This window comes from Meles meles, chromosome 3 (genome assembly GCF_922984935.1).
Source record: "Meles meles chromosome 3, mMelMel3.1 paternal haplotype, whole genome shotgun sequence".
In the NCBI taxonomy this organism is placed as follows: Eukaryota; Metazoa; Chordata; class Mammalia; order Carnivora; family Mustelidae; genus Meles; species Meles meles.
Window position 1 is genome coordinate 68,594,539 of NC_060068.1, and position 14,989 is coordinate 68,609,527.

At 35.3% G+C, this 14,989-nt stretch overlaps 1 protein-coding gene across 1 annotated transcript in view; it reads right to left on the bottom strand.

The window, feature by feature from the left end:
• ADGRV1 (adhesion G protein-coupled receptor V1) overlaps nucleotides 1-14,989 on the bottom strand; it is a 515,461-nt gene that overhangs the window by 417,937 nt on the left and 82,535 nt on the right. Inside the window, exons 33-38 of the mRNA XM_046001147.1 lie at nucleotides 13,563-14,374; nucleotides 11,147-11,356; nucleotides 4,462-4,592; nucleotides 3,331-3,430; nucleotides 2,511-2,690; nucleotides 1,587-1,750 (exon numbers count right to left, since the gene is read on the bottom strand). Coding sequence (XP_045857103.1) covers nucleotides 1,587-1,750; nucleotides 2,511-2,690; nucleotides 3,331-3,430; nucleotides 4,462-4,592; nucleotides 11,147-11,356; nucleotides 13,563-14,374 — 1,597 coding nt within the window. The remainder of the gene's footprint in view (nucleotides 1-1,586; nucleotides 1,751-2,510; nucleotides 2,691-3,330; nucleotides 3,431-4,461; nucleotides 4,593-11,146; nucleotides 11,357-13,562; nucleotides 14,375-14,989) is intronic.

Below are 14,989 nucleotides of genomic sequence, written 5' to 3' on the forward strand. Positions count from 1 at the left end.
GGCGGGCTCCCTGCTCAGCAGGGAGTCTGCTTCTCCCTGTCCCTCTGCTCTTTCCCCTGATTGTGCACTCTCTCGCTCTCTCTCACGTTCTCTGTCTCTCTTTCTCTCAAATAAATAAAAAAAAATCTTAAAGAAAAAACCTAGTAGCTATTTGTGATGGTTAATTTTAATACACTATTACTATTAATCCCTAGTGCACCTAACAGCACTGAAAATAAGACAAGTGTTCAAAACTTGAAGACGAGCAAAGCCCATGTCAATCATGACCAATCACCCAACAATATTTACGTAAAAACCCAATGTATGTCTGTGTATGTATAAAGTCAGTACATACATTTTATTAATTTTATTTAATGGAGATGTATTTTCATGTGAAAAATAGGAAAACAGTCTCTAAACTATCTTCTATGATATATATACACCAAAGACAGTTACAGAATCAGGGATGTAAAAGTGACGGTTCCCCGTCCATCCCCACTGTTCCTCACTCTCATACAGCAACGCCCTAACACTAACCACCGCCCCCTCAAACCAGGCCTGGCTGATTTCTGTATATATAGGCCTGCAGTCTCTAAATCTAATGCTACTCAAGGAACAGAAAGGGCTACAAAGACCCAAGGGGGAAAAAAGGGAAAGTAGAAACCATGTGTTCATAACTCTAGACTCTGCAAAGAAAAGAAGGGTTGGCTACATATATTCTGTTTTTAAAATTACCATATCTAAGGAAACCCACTTATTTATATTCAGTTATATTAACAGATTATATATTTGATTATATATTTGGTTTAAAGTTTTATTTTATCAAATCGGGGGTTCTATGTTGTACACTGAATATTACCTTTTATCTTATGGCTCTAGAGTTCTCATACTATTGTATCAGGTCACTGTGCAATGGTAATCAAAAAAATAAGAGTTACTAACTTCAGACGGTGGATGGTTTTCACTACTTAAAATTTTGTAAAAGTAAAAAGCCTCGGAGGAAATAAAAGCTTTTCAAAAATAGAACCCCCAAAATACATAGTAATTGAAAATTTTTCTAAAGCAATTTATTCTCTTCCCTCCCACCCATCACACATACCATCTCCTATCCTCTTCATACATACTATTTTCATACACCTTTTGAAAATGTATTCAGGTAGCTGAAACACTGAGTCCCGAAACAGCATGAGGTTTCACAATATGAAAAATCATTTAAAATGCAATTTCAGCCACCAGTGATAACTATAAGTTTGACCATAATCACATTTTATGCCAACAGCCTCTAGTGAGTTTCTCACTATCTCTAATTTAACCAGTCCGGGTCCAATAAATCCTTTGGAATAATCAAAATGCTCCCCTGGAATTTCTTAGGCCAATGCCTATCTTAAAGAGGACTGCCCTAAGGAAATTCTCTTTATCACTCAATGTTTCTATAATAAAATACACAACAGCAGAACAGCCTATTCAGACAAGAACAGAAGCCCCTGTGTGGTTTTAAAAGATCACAAAAATAAGCTGATTTAAAGGTACCAGAATATCCCATCAATTTCTACTTTCTTTGTAGTTATTTAGATTAAATATAATAATAGCAAAGTAAAGAGTTTTACCTCAAGTATAGTAATGTTGATGGCTGCTGTGGTTTCTTCTTCCTCTAAAATCAGAAAGCCAACTACCGAGACAAAGTCAACATCTGGCTCGGCTAGGTTTCCTTCTGTTTGGTTCTTTAGACTCAACATTCCAGGAACTGTGCTGTACGTGACGTTAATGGCTCCTAATTGAATTGGAAGATACAAGGTTTTATAATTATTTACACTTTTAAAATATCATCATAGCATTAGCCTTTTTACTTTCCTAACACCTGCAATAGCTTGTATTCTTGGACCCAATTCCTTACGTCCCCTATACCCATGGCCTTTTGCATGTAATGGCTCAGTTCTACTATGGGCAAGGTATACTGCACTGCCTCTTGATTTGGGAGTGTGGCTGTGAATACTTTTGGCTGTTAGTACAAAGTAAAAATGATCATGTGATAGTTCTCAGCCTAGACCACAAAAGGACTGGCATGCTCTTGCTTCCTTTCTTTGGCCGCCAATGGTCCCAGGAAAAGAATGAGACATCTGGAGTAGGGCCACCCTTGGCCAAACCCTACATATGGTAGTAGACCAAGAGCCAGCCCATTATTATACACTGCTGAGATTTTATGATGGTTACACAGCATTTCTGTGGTGATAGATAATTACTTTAATCTTTCAAAAAAAAAAAAAAAAGAAGAAGAAGAAGAAGTTGCGGGTGCCTGGCTGGCTCTGTCAGAAGAGCATGGGACTCTTGAATGCCACACTGGGTGTAGATTACTAACATAAATAAATAAACTTCAAAAATAAAGAAGTTATAAAGTCCTGTTCTAAATTAACAAATAGAAAGTTTTTTTTCCCTGTCTGTGATTTATTTCAGCAATGGCTTTCATCCACACAAAGCAGAATATTAAAAAAGAACCTGCCTAGAAACTGCATTCACTCTAGAGTAACACAAACCTAGAGATCCGAATTCTCTGTTGATGAAAAGCTGAATTGTTATGTTAGCCTCTTGCAGCAAAACAAATCTTGATGAAAGAGCAAAATTTAGAACTCCATGTGGTTCATCACTGGCTTCGACAGTCAGGACAGCTGCATATCCTTGTGCATCAAGCAGAGCAATTCCTGCTGGTGGGACTCCTAAAAACACCAGGGATCACAAGAAATCTAACAGTGATTTGTCATTAGCTTGGAAATACTTAACATACAGCCCCACTCTCTGAAACACTGAGGCACCCATACAATGTTCTTTTTCATTCACTCCTTTAACAGAAATCTTCAGGTTGCCCAACAGAACCTACAATTGAGTTTTCTTTTTCTAGATAGTAAATTATAAAATTTCTTCACTTGACATATTATCTTTATTATTTGCTATAATGGTCTTCTGAATTATGAATATTGAGTAGACACTGAATAAAGTACCCAGATAATTTCCTCAAAGTGATTAGATTTGAATCATCTATATAAATGGTTTAAATCCAAACTGGTCTGCTAATATAAATTTATTACAGAAAAACTCTTCCTTTGGAAATGTATATTATTCCATATGAAAATATTTAGCAAAATTTTTAGAGGTTTTTCCTGAGTGTTCCCATGTGGAGCTGATTTTTTTTTAGATCTAACAATTTTATGGGACAGACAATATTTAAAGTTATACTTTTTTAAAAAGTAGTATTTTTAATTAGTATGCATCTAGTTGTTAAATATAGAGATGGCAAGTATAATTTTTCCTAAAAATAATGATATACTAGAAGAAAGTTTAAATTGAATTTTGAATTACCTTGTGTCCTGACATCATACAGAATGACTTGGTATACTTCTTTCTCCTCAGGAATGTTGTCATCCAACAAATGCACAAATACGGTTTTATTCAATGAACCCTATAAGAAACAGAAAGAAATTCATCCCTCTACTGTCACTGAACACAAAATACCTCCTGCTTTTATTAGATTTATAAATTGTGCATCCAAATATATTTTCATTTAAACAAACATCCTATGGCTTAAAAAATAAAATACATAAAAACACTGACTCATGGGAAACTCGGCATAAAGTAGATAGAGGCTAATTGTGGAGGATATTGAATGCTGAGCTAGTGAATGTAGCTCTTATCCAATATGCGATGTAGCACTATTGAAAATTTAAGACAAAGAAATACATCGAGGGGATTTCTATGGCAGTGATGAACAGGGAAAACGGGAGCATGAAAAAGAAGGCCACGTTGCAGGAAAAGACAGGCACCAGGAGGCCAGTGCAGTTAGTCAAGGCAGAAAGTTATGGGGCTTGACTTAATATTAAGGAGTGGAAATGAGGAGGAAAAAGAATATAGAACGCATTATCAAACAAGAATTCATACTGAGTAAGTGTGGAAAGGAGATGAAGATGATTAAATGGTGCTGATTTCCTATCCAAGAAATGCTTTTATCAAGTTATTTCCCACCAATTGCCTTCTGGCAAATTATCAGAAAGAGCTTCTAAATGGAACCTCAAAAAATATAGTGTGAGCAGGACATAAAAAGATTTGTTTTTAGAGCTATATTTGCTATTCTCTTGCATGTAAAGTTTTGAGACAGTGAGGAGTAAGGGAGGAAAAGGACAAGCAGTACCCATCATGTTTGGAACGACACAGTGGACACCAAAAGTGGGAGGCCAGGAGAGCAGCGAGAGAGCATGGCTCTAATACAATGTTGACATCTGCTGTTTCCTTCAAAATCTGCCATTTACATAGGAAAAAACAAACCTATTTGAGTCTTAGAACTTTTCTGAGTAATGTTCTTCCTCTAGGTTTCTAAGCAAACTTTCCCATCAATCTCTGTTAAACCTTGTTTTAAGAGTTTTCCCATTTTCTCCAAAATACACTGTCTTCTCTACATATTTGTGTTAAATCTTTTTCTTTGTGGTATTATATTACCTCAGGAAAAAAGAGTTGTCCAGTAGAGTTAGCAAAATTGAGTTCTAGATTTTGCCCAACAATTTTCCAGTTAACAGAAACATTTCCTCGACCAGGGGGTGTTCTTACCACATGGAACTGCAAAATTTCTCCTGCAAATGAAATGTACAGATTGATAAATATCTCACGGAAAATAAACAACATTTGAACTCAACAAAACCCAAATCCCAAACATGCAACTGTTATAGCACCTTTTCCAAGAATATTACAAGGCTGTTCTGTTTTAGACTTTCCAGAAGCTTTATACATGCTTATTGTTTATTAACACCAGGATCCCACTTTTAAATACTTTCATTTAGTAGAACTTCAGGAAGTTCATATGTAAAATTTACCAAAAACACATGCTAGAATGGGAAACACAAACTCTTATACACTCCAAAACATGCATCAGAACATAAATGTTCTGTAAATTAAAGAAAACAATAAAGTCCTTATGGTCAAAACTAGTAATAACACAAGTAAATTCTTCTTTCACTTCTCAAAAGGACACAAATTCCTTACACTGATACGCAATGTGATTTTACACAATGCATGCATAAAAATGCTTGCAAATACCTGAAAATCACATTTCTTTAAATTATAACTTACATATACCATCAATGATTTTGTTTTATAAAAAGAAATACAAAGGAAAGGTGTCAAATTTGTAGATGAGCCTCTGTAACTTCACCAAAGTTACAGTTTTGCTTCCTGGGTAATGAGGTATTTTAGATACTTTATACTTTCCATTCCTGGTTTTTATCCTCAAATAATACTTTGTAAAATTGAAGAAAATCATGACAATCATTTCTTTTAAACCGCTGAAAGTGGAAAGTAAGTTCCTAGGAGTATTGCTGATGACCACATGGCTTGCTTAAAATACGCTCAATTCAAAAGTCTTATATGATGCCAAGTAGTGCCAACACACTAAAATTTTTATACTAAATTTAAGCACACATAATTTTAGTGGAATGAATTATTTTGGGAATGGAAACCATAACCCAAAGCATCAAAGACTTTTTAATAACATTTCCTCAGACACTCCAGTGTATACATTTTTAAGTGTTTCATTACCAAAAAAAAATTAATCACCATTACAGTAGTAGACTATGTCTTGGTTTTGTTTGTTTTTTTTTTTAAACCATACAGGGACTGCTAGTTAGGAATCAGATTGTCTCAGGGTTACTGAAAGCCTGTATAATCAGCCATAATTGCCAAAATTTATGTTACTTGTTTAATTCATATGAACAAACACAGGCATGACTATGAAATCTTAGAGTTCCTCTACTGTACACCTTGCAGAATTTCTCATAGGGTAGCTTTGTATTAAACAAAGAGTTTATTACTGAGAGACACAAAGAGAGCCTTGGAGTAATTAAGCACTTTCACCTATAGTGTGGTCTGGTGACACACATAAAAAGGTTTAAGGAGGGTCGCCTGTGTGGCTCAGTCTCTAAGCATTATCTCAGGTCATGATCCTGGGATCCAGTCCCACACTGGGCTCCCTGCTAAGCAGGAAGCCTGCTTTTTCCTATTCCCTCTCTCACTATCTCTCTTTCTGTCAAGTAAATAAAATCTTTTGAAAAAAAAATTTTTAAAGCTTTAAAAAAAAGATTTAAGGAGTCATGGTTTTTCAAAAATTTTTAAGTCACAAAGCCTAGTAATATTTCAAGAAGAAAATTACAGAAGTTTAATCAAGTGCTAAAAATGCATTATGCATGCATGTAGCAAGAAAACAAAACATAGGTCAGTAAAGATCCATGTTGAAGGGGAACCTATAATAATAATAAATGTTTGCAAGATTGTACATGAAGATTTGGAAATAATATAAGATTTAACGATAAAAATAAAAATGAAATGTTAGAGGAAAAAAAAAAGTGAAATCTTCCTACAAACTTACTACATGTAAAATCCTCAAAGTCTAATATCACTCAGTCAATATCACCTTTAAAAATTTAACAAATTACCATGCAAGTAACCTATAAGAAAGTATTACAAGAAACACAATTTGAGCCAGGACACACACACACACACACACACACACACAGAAATAAAAGGTCAAGAAAGTATTCCCTAAATACAGTCTTGTAAGCCAAGCCTATTGCAATGTGAAAATGTAAAAAAAAGTATTAAGAATGTGAAAATATTCCTAACAAATAATCAAAATGGAGGTAGTGACTCTCCTCATTAAGGCTCCCAGGAACCAGGTCCATTTAAAATGTCTCCTGGGTGGAGGGGGGTGCGCCCAGGTGGCTCAGTAGTTTAGGCCTCTGCTTTTGGCTCAGGTCATGATCTCAGGGTCCTGAAATCAAGCCCCGTGTTGGAGCCTGCTTCTCCCTCCCCATCTGCCTGCCTCCTCCCTACTTGTGATCTCTCTCTCTGTCAAATAAATAAATAAACTCTTTAAAAATAAATAAATAAAATGTCACCTGGAAAAATTACCAGAAAGTTACCCTCTACCTGGATGAGGAGTCAAAGAACAGCTGTAGAAAAAGGAAAACTGAGAAACAAGTGCTTAGTCTTTTAAATATAAACGAAAGGATAAAAGGAATGTCCTAGAAAGTGTAGGTTATAATTTTCATATAAGTATTTTACTAGATGTTACACTGTCTTCTAGCATTTGCCCAGGATGAAAGCCTAAATAGGACCCTTAACCAGAGAAGAGTCTGACAATATACCCGGAAGACCAAACTGATATAAAATCCAGAGTCCATCAAAAGTTGGGCTTTTACCTCTAAAACAGATGATCTATATCATATAGCATCTAGGCCTAGCTTAATGCAGATTAAGAAATATAAATATAAAATGTAATTTAATAACCCTAAGTATTTTGTCTCCTTGATCCCAAAACAAACCAAGAGTTTTTCTAAACGACAAATATCAGGATATTATGCTTAGTGAAATAAGTCAATCAGAGAAAGACAATTATCATATGATCATATGATATGAGGAAATTGAGAGACAACGTGAGGGGTTTGGGGAGTAGGAAAGGAATAAATGAAACAAGATGGGATCAGGAGGGAGACAAACCATAAGAGACTCTTAATCTCACAAAACAAACTGAGGGTGGAGGGGGTAGGGAGAGGATGGTGGGGTTATGGACATTGGGGAAAGTTTGTGCTATGGTGAGTGCTGTGAAGTGTGTAAGCCAGATGATTCACAGACCTGTACCCCTGGGTTAATAATACATTATATGTTAATAAAAAAATTTAAAAAAAATGTAAAAAGACAAATATCAACTACACTATTTGTAATAATAATGGAAAATTTAAACCCAGGAAATATATGTTAATAGATACATGTACACATGCTACACATGGGCCATCTAATTTAACTGCCCTTTGCAATAGACAGAAAATCATTTAAACTAATTACAGGGATATGAATAGTGTGTAACACCAACTATCAATATAAACAATTAAGAAAAAAGTTGAGTGTTTCTAATACAGCATCTCTGTATTTTTTTTAAATATTTTATTTATTTGACAGAGACAAATCACAACTAGGCAGAGAGGCAGGCAGAGAGAGAGGAGGAAGCAGGCTCCCTGAGATCATGACCTGAGCCAAAGGCTTTAACCCACTGAGCCACCCAGGCGCCCCTAGCACCTCTGTATTTTTAAGAAGAAATGCATTTCTTGTTTAAGTCTTTGCCTAAAAAAGATTCAAACTGTCTCTGTAAAAAGGCAAAATTTTAAATCCATTGACTATGACACGATGATTATGATGCTGCAGAGTTGGATGGCAAAGTGAAACATCTAACACGGATTTATAAAGGGCACATTTATACACAGTTTTCAATCACAGTAAAGATCTATTGTCCCATATTTTTTAAATTTTCCCATTCCATTTGAAAGAAAGTAATATTTACCACTGGGCATCTGTCCAATTGCTTTAGCACAAAAAAGAGAAATAGAATTCTACAGAATACAGTACATTGTTAAACGCTGAGGCAATTCCTCCCCATGAACTGAAAATGTGTTCTAGAGCCAGAAGTTCAGCATGGTCCACATTTTAAATCTAACCTCATAAATGAAACTCCGACACTTGGCCAAAAGCAGTGTTAACATTGCTTAAGATCACATGGCATGACTTTTTTTACCCTGTTTCTTTAGCAGTTATCTTGAAGAATCCCCATGAAGTTTTCATTAAATCACTTTGGTAAACAGATACGCTTGGTACACATTTCTCTGTGCAAGCTTATGGTAACAAAAAACACACACAAAATTCTGAATCACTGAGGTTCAACATAATGTTTTTGAAAAAAGAAAATTAATTTAGACTCTAGGAAAAAAAACTTGGGAATAAAGGTATAGCAAAATAAGAAAAGGTAAAAATTCACCCCAATTTTTATTTAGAAAATATGAAAAAATCTAGGGAGCACACATGCAAGCAATGAAAACAGTTCAGTGTTTTATTTCCGGTACCAAACCTATGCTCATAGAGTAATAAGATAATGCACAATTTTTACCAATAACACATTTAGGCCATTTATTTTAATTACTAATCATTTTTCCTCTTTGCAAAAAAAACCAAAAGCAAAACAAAAACAAAAACCATAAAGACATATAAATCATAAGCCCATAGACAATGCTTTTGAATATCAGCAAAATGAAAATGTTATAGAAGTTTCTAGAAAGGCGTATTTGAACCTCTAAACTTATCTTGCCACAAATCAGTAGCAAACACTGTAGATGGGCACTGACTTGAAGATCCTACTTTGAGGAGAACTGCCCAAATATCTCTACATCCTTAGATACTTGCTTCCCATTCCAAGTTCTCCTTTAAAATCCTCTACAGTTACCCCTGTCTCCTCCAGCCCATTCGGGAATCTACTCTCACTGGCTGCCCATGTTAGCCTGAGACACAGTGATTACTTTCTTTCTGTTTATTGATGAAAACACACTCTTATCTTGGTTTCCTCCCTCCTCTGGCAGAGAACCTTCTCTCTCCCAAAAGGTCTTTTTTTCTTTCCCAGCACCTTAGCCTTGTGTTCCACAGGGGTCTATCTTTGACACCTTGCTTTTCTTCCTCTATCCACAAAGATCCTATTAATTTTCCTGAGCTCAACTATTATCTCTAAAAATCTAATTTCCACCTCTAACATGAGATAGAGTCAGGTTGTCTCATAAGCTGGCTTCTCTCACACAAACATTGTTACTCAAAATCATTATTCTTCCAACTCAAATCACTTGAAATATTTGCCAATTAAATATTTCTTGAAATGTTGAGTTCTGCAGCAGATTAAGTTCAAGCAAAATATAATTTCTTTTCACAAATTTCCTTATATTATGTAGGTTTTGGATTCAGACAGCACTGGGGTTAGTTAAGCTCCACTGTGAAAAACATAATTTCTCAGAAACTCACTCTCCTTATGAGAATATGAGATGTATACCATTACACCCAGTTTATAGGGCTGTTGTTCAAATTAAGTGTAATAACAGATATGTTTTCTGTCTGGAAAACAGAAAACAATAAATATTATCATTGTCATTATTATTAACATTAACTTCTACAGTGACTTTTTTACTTATATTACAAATAATTTTTTGAATGTTGCTGATCTATCTTTAGATTGGACTTAGAGCAAACTATTAGTCGTTTTTACTCACTATTGCTGTGACAACATGAGATTCTGAACCACTGATAAAAAGGAAAGAGTACTGGAAAATAGGTCAGACATTTGCATTGGTAAGCTAAATAAACTCACAAGTTGGGAGTACAGTGAAGTATAAGGTAATGCACACTAGGGCACCTGGGTGGCTCAGTGGGTTATGCCGCTGCCTTCGGCTCAGGTCATGATCTCAGGGTTCTCAGGGTCCTGGGATCGAGTCCCGCATCGGGCTCTCTGCTCAGCAGGGAGCCTGCTTCCCTCTCTCTCTCTCTCTGCCTGCCTCTCTATCTACTTGTGATCTCTCTCTGTCAAATAAATAAATAAAAAATCTTTAAAAAAAAAAAAAGGTAATGCACACTAAAACATATTTAGTTTCAAGCACAGCAACTAACGAGCTGGGTGACCTTGTCAAGACACCTAATCTCTCTGTCTCTGTTTTCTCATCTGTAAATAGAAGTCCAAATACATGATCTGGATCCTTGTTGTTTCTTCTCTTTCTGAGGTACACTTATTTCTGTACAGACTATAGTGAAACACAGGCTACTAAACACAAGTTTTATATCAAACAGGTTTATTCAAAGACAAAAAAATACTACTAAAATGTTGGAAGCAAAAAAATAGCCTGCATTTGTAAAATCCTACATATGTAAATATTAAGATTCAAGAAAATTTTTATTTTACTTTTAAATTTTTTTCTAGTTTGGCACTTCATTCATAAAATATAACAACACACTATAAAATCCAGGGTAAAATATTCTCCAATTACAAACTTGTTTTAAACAAGGAGCCAGTGTTTCACTGTTTAATATCAAAAGCTACCACTAAGTACATATATGCTTGCTAGGAACTGTGACAAACAAGCTAGAATCTGCAAGTTCCTAAGTAGTTAAACAGTTCACTATAGACCCCTTTCCCAGCTAAGTTTCAGGCATACTAACATACACAGCTCTACAAAATAATAAAAGTAGAAAAAGAATTGGAAACTTTAAAAGAATAAGCAAAAAATGACCTCTATAGAAGAGAGAATGAATATGCTGAACAAAAAAAAGAACCCACCTTCGTGACCTATGACAGATCTGGAAGCTGTCTGAAAGCTAACAATTCCCGCCACGTTGTCATTGGCCAGAATGTTCACTCTAACAGTGTTGGAGCTGGGCAAAATTCTACTTCCCCCTTCAGTGTACACCAAACTAACTATGATGCTTTCATCATCCTCTGGCTCAGAATCATCCAAAATGGCTAAGATGGCTGTCTTTTTGGTTTCACCTATAAAAAAATTAATGGACTAAAAACCAAAGTAACAAAATCGCCAACATAGAGAATCCACAAAGACCCCAAGTTACTTCCATTTTAAAAAGTTAAGTAAAAATATGTAAATGAATATCATAAGCAATATTAGTGTAACTAAAAGCAAATCATATATGTTAATCTATATATCCTTTTACATATAAAACACTGTAAAATTTTATTAATATGGACAGATTGTAGAGAAAAACATTTTGAATTATGGAAAAATTTAAAGGGTAGAATTACTTCAAAGAATCCTAGTTTTGTCCCTGGTCTTTAGCCTAGAACAGTGATATGGCTAGCGAAAGGGCATCTAAGGTACGTTCTGTTGAGAAACATCTCTCTCTCTCCGTGAATGGAGTCTCATTCTCATTCTGGCATTCCTGTGAATAATTTTCTTCAGGTGATCAAGTCAGTACTTCCCTAAAAGACCAGGAACACTTAGGGAATGGTGGTCAAAATGGCAAACAGGAAAGGGATGGCAAATTCCGAGTGTAAGAACCAGCCTGAATGAGATGAGTCTTTGGATAACTAGATGACAGCATCAAATACCAATTTCCAGGATATGGGAAAATGAAGGAAGGAGGCAGAAAAGGAATTCAATCTACTCAAGCAACCTACTTTTCAATTTGGTCTAGGACCCCACTAGAACATGGAGCAGAAGTCAACACTCCTAAACCCAACAGGGCTTCTGCAGTTCAGCCTATTGTCCTCTACCTAATTCTTTGCCACTTTCTGGAAAGGGGATGGAAGGGTGAGATAAGAAAAAGCAAGAAAAAGGAGAAAGGCATTTTCATGTTCTCTCATGAATTTGCTGGATTTCCTCAATTCACAGTATCAAGACTGCCTCAAGAGACTATAGATTATCCAAGAATCTAAGTTAGCTATTAAATATAGTCCATTTTGTGTGATGATAAGTTACAATTCAAGGTAATACTAATTTGTATAATGATATTTATATGGAAACTTTTTATAGTTATTAAAGCTGCTGGAAAATCTAACTTTAAATTTTCATCTCCAGTCATCCTCATTAAATTTTTATTATTTCTTTTGAAATAAGGAGAAATGTTACCAAATACCAACATGTACCCTCAGCTCCACCAAGCATATCATATTCCATTATTAACAAAAGAATATTTAGGAAATAGTCATTATAGAAAAGTGATATACTATTTTAAAAATTTACTCTAAAACATAATGCTTATAGGATATTTCAAAAAGTATACCACATATGAATCATGATCATGACCTCCAATTACTATGTCTAAAAACAGTATATGCAAAAAAGTTGAACAAAAAAAGATGCAATGAATTGCTCTAAGACATGGAATTGTGAATAACACTTATTTCCTTCTTTCTTTGGGGATATCATGAGGTTTTTTTTTAATCAGAAAAACATTATGCTAAAAACTATTTGGAATCCATAATTGCCCAAATTGGGATTTAAACAATGATCTTAATAAAGATAACTTTCCCCCACTCGATGATAATTATTTTAAACAATGAATTTCCAAACTTCCAAATATTAGATGATTCAACCAGTCCTGAAAAAGAATCAGTGAATCTGACCCTAATTCTAATCTGTGGGCCAAGTTATATTATTCATGAAAATTTACAGTAGTTACCCCTTCACGCCTAAGAACATTGTTATCAATCAATCTATCCCTAGGCTTAATTTAATATGAATGAAATCATCAAAGTTCATACTATTTATACTTACAAATTATTTTCACTGAAGATTCTCATGGGGAAGAAGTATCGGTAGCTAGGAAAATGAGTATGAACTGGGAAAATTTTATATGTACTAGACAACTCAGGATAAATCATCAACGAAAATAATTTTTAAATATAAATAGTATGAACTTGGGTAACTTCCCTTTCAAAATTAGAATTTGCCTTAGAGTTGCCTCTGTTTCCTTACAGGCACTGCCAGCATTATAAAGGAATAAATTCCATATGTTCCCTGAAAACATTATCTTTCTAATAAACTTACAAAGATGCTCATCAGTCTACGTATATCATGGGTCAACCATTAACAAGCTAACAAGCTTCTTTTTTAAACTATACTGCCCTTGTATATATTAGCAAGAATCTACACAGTAAGAATTCTTATGAACATTATCATAAAAATTAATGATGATGACTTTGCCAGGGGAACTAAAATTCATATAGAACCATCACTTACCTTCAGCAAAAGTCAGAATATCTCCAGCACCTATAAAATCTAAACCTTCAGTAGCAGTTCCACCAACAACACGCCATTCAACTGCCACCTGACCTAAGCTGCCCCCCATCCTGTGAATCATCAGCTCCACTGTGGTCTGGGGCTGCTCCTGAACTTCAACATATAAGCCATCTTCTGAGGTATTAGGACTAATACTGTAGATCACAAATACTCCAAAGGCATCACCATTTAATGCTATGACAACTGTAGAAGTATTTGGCTGTCCTATGGTTGGTTGGTTTTTAAAACTGGCTGTGATGTTCATGAGGTGTACTTCAAGGAGAGAAATAAGAAAACTCTCATCCATCTCTGGGAAATCATCGGGAAGAATAGAAACCGTGAGATTTGCATATTCATCACCCTCCAGCATTACGGCCCATTGCCTCGTCACAGGCTCATAGTCACTCCCAGCCACAGCCTGACCGCTAAACAGAGATGCTACCCTGGTCATGTTTTTCCTGTAGGTCCAGGAGTCCAAATTGTTAACCACCGGACTGATCCATGATGTCATCCAAAAACACTGAGGGCCCTCAGAAGCACTGAGAAAAGAGAACGCTGAGCATGCGTGTTCTTTGAGACACAAAGTGGCACAGGTATACTGGGGTTCCTTCATGGCAGAGACATTCACCCAAGTTCTCCACAGCGGGTCAGGTACCCCTTGAATTGGCGATTCATAGTACGACAGTAAATCTTGACCTTCCTCGACTGCAAGAGCCACTACATCAATATCAGAAGTACTGTAGAACAACAACAGCCGACCAAAGTGCCCTCCGCTAAAAAGTGGAGCGACAATTAAAAGACAGGTTAAGCACTCAAAGCAATCTGTGGGTTACATAGAAAAGGAAAATACTGACTTCAGTTCTCACTTTTTTTTTCTAAGTATAGAAAGTAATAGTACAAACACAGCCATGCTTCTTAATTACATTTGTCTTTCGACATTTTATTTTCTCATATAAGGGAATCTTGCTAGTTTTCAATTAAAGCTGTAAAGATATCCTGCAAGATACGCAAATCATATCCATTTCAGAATTATCAAACAGAAGTAGAAAATGAATTCTCATTACCAGATTTCACTTAAGGTAATAATGGTAATAGGAGTGCATATTAAGAAAATGTAATTACTTGCCACAAATTCCCAAGACCCCTTATTTTCTATTTCTGAAGGAGTTCAGTGAACTTTACACTGCCTCACACACACATGGAGAAAAAACAACCTGAAAACCACCCACTTCATACAACATTTAAATATTCTTTAATTTGGAACTAGTAGTATTTAAGTTCTAATTCAAACAAATCCTAGATTAAAGCAATAACTTTCTGTGGTTAGAAAGCCCAATGATCTATAATCTTATCTATTTCACTAATAATAAGTATGATAAATACATTGG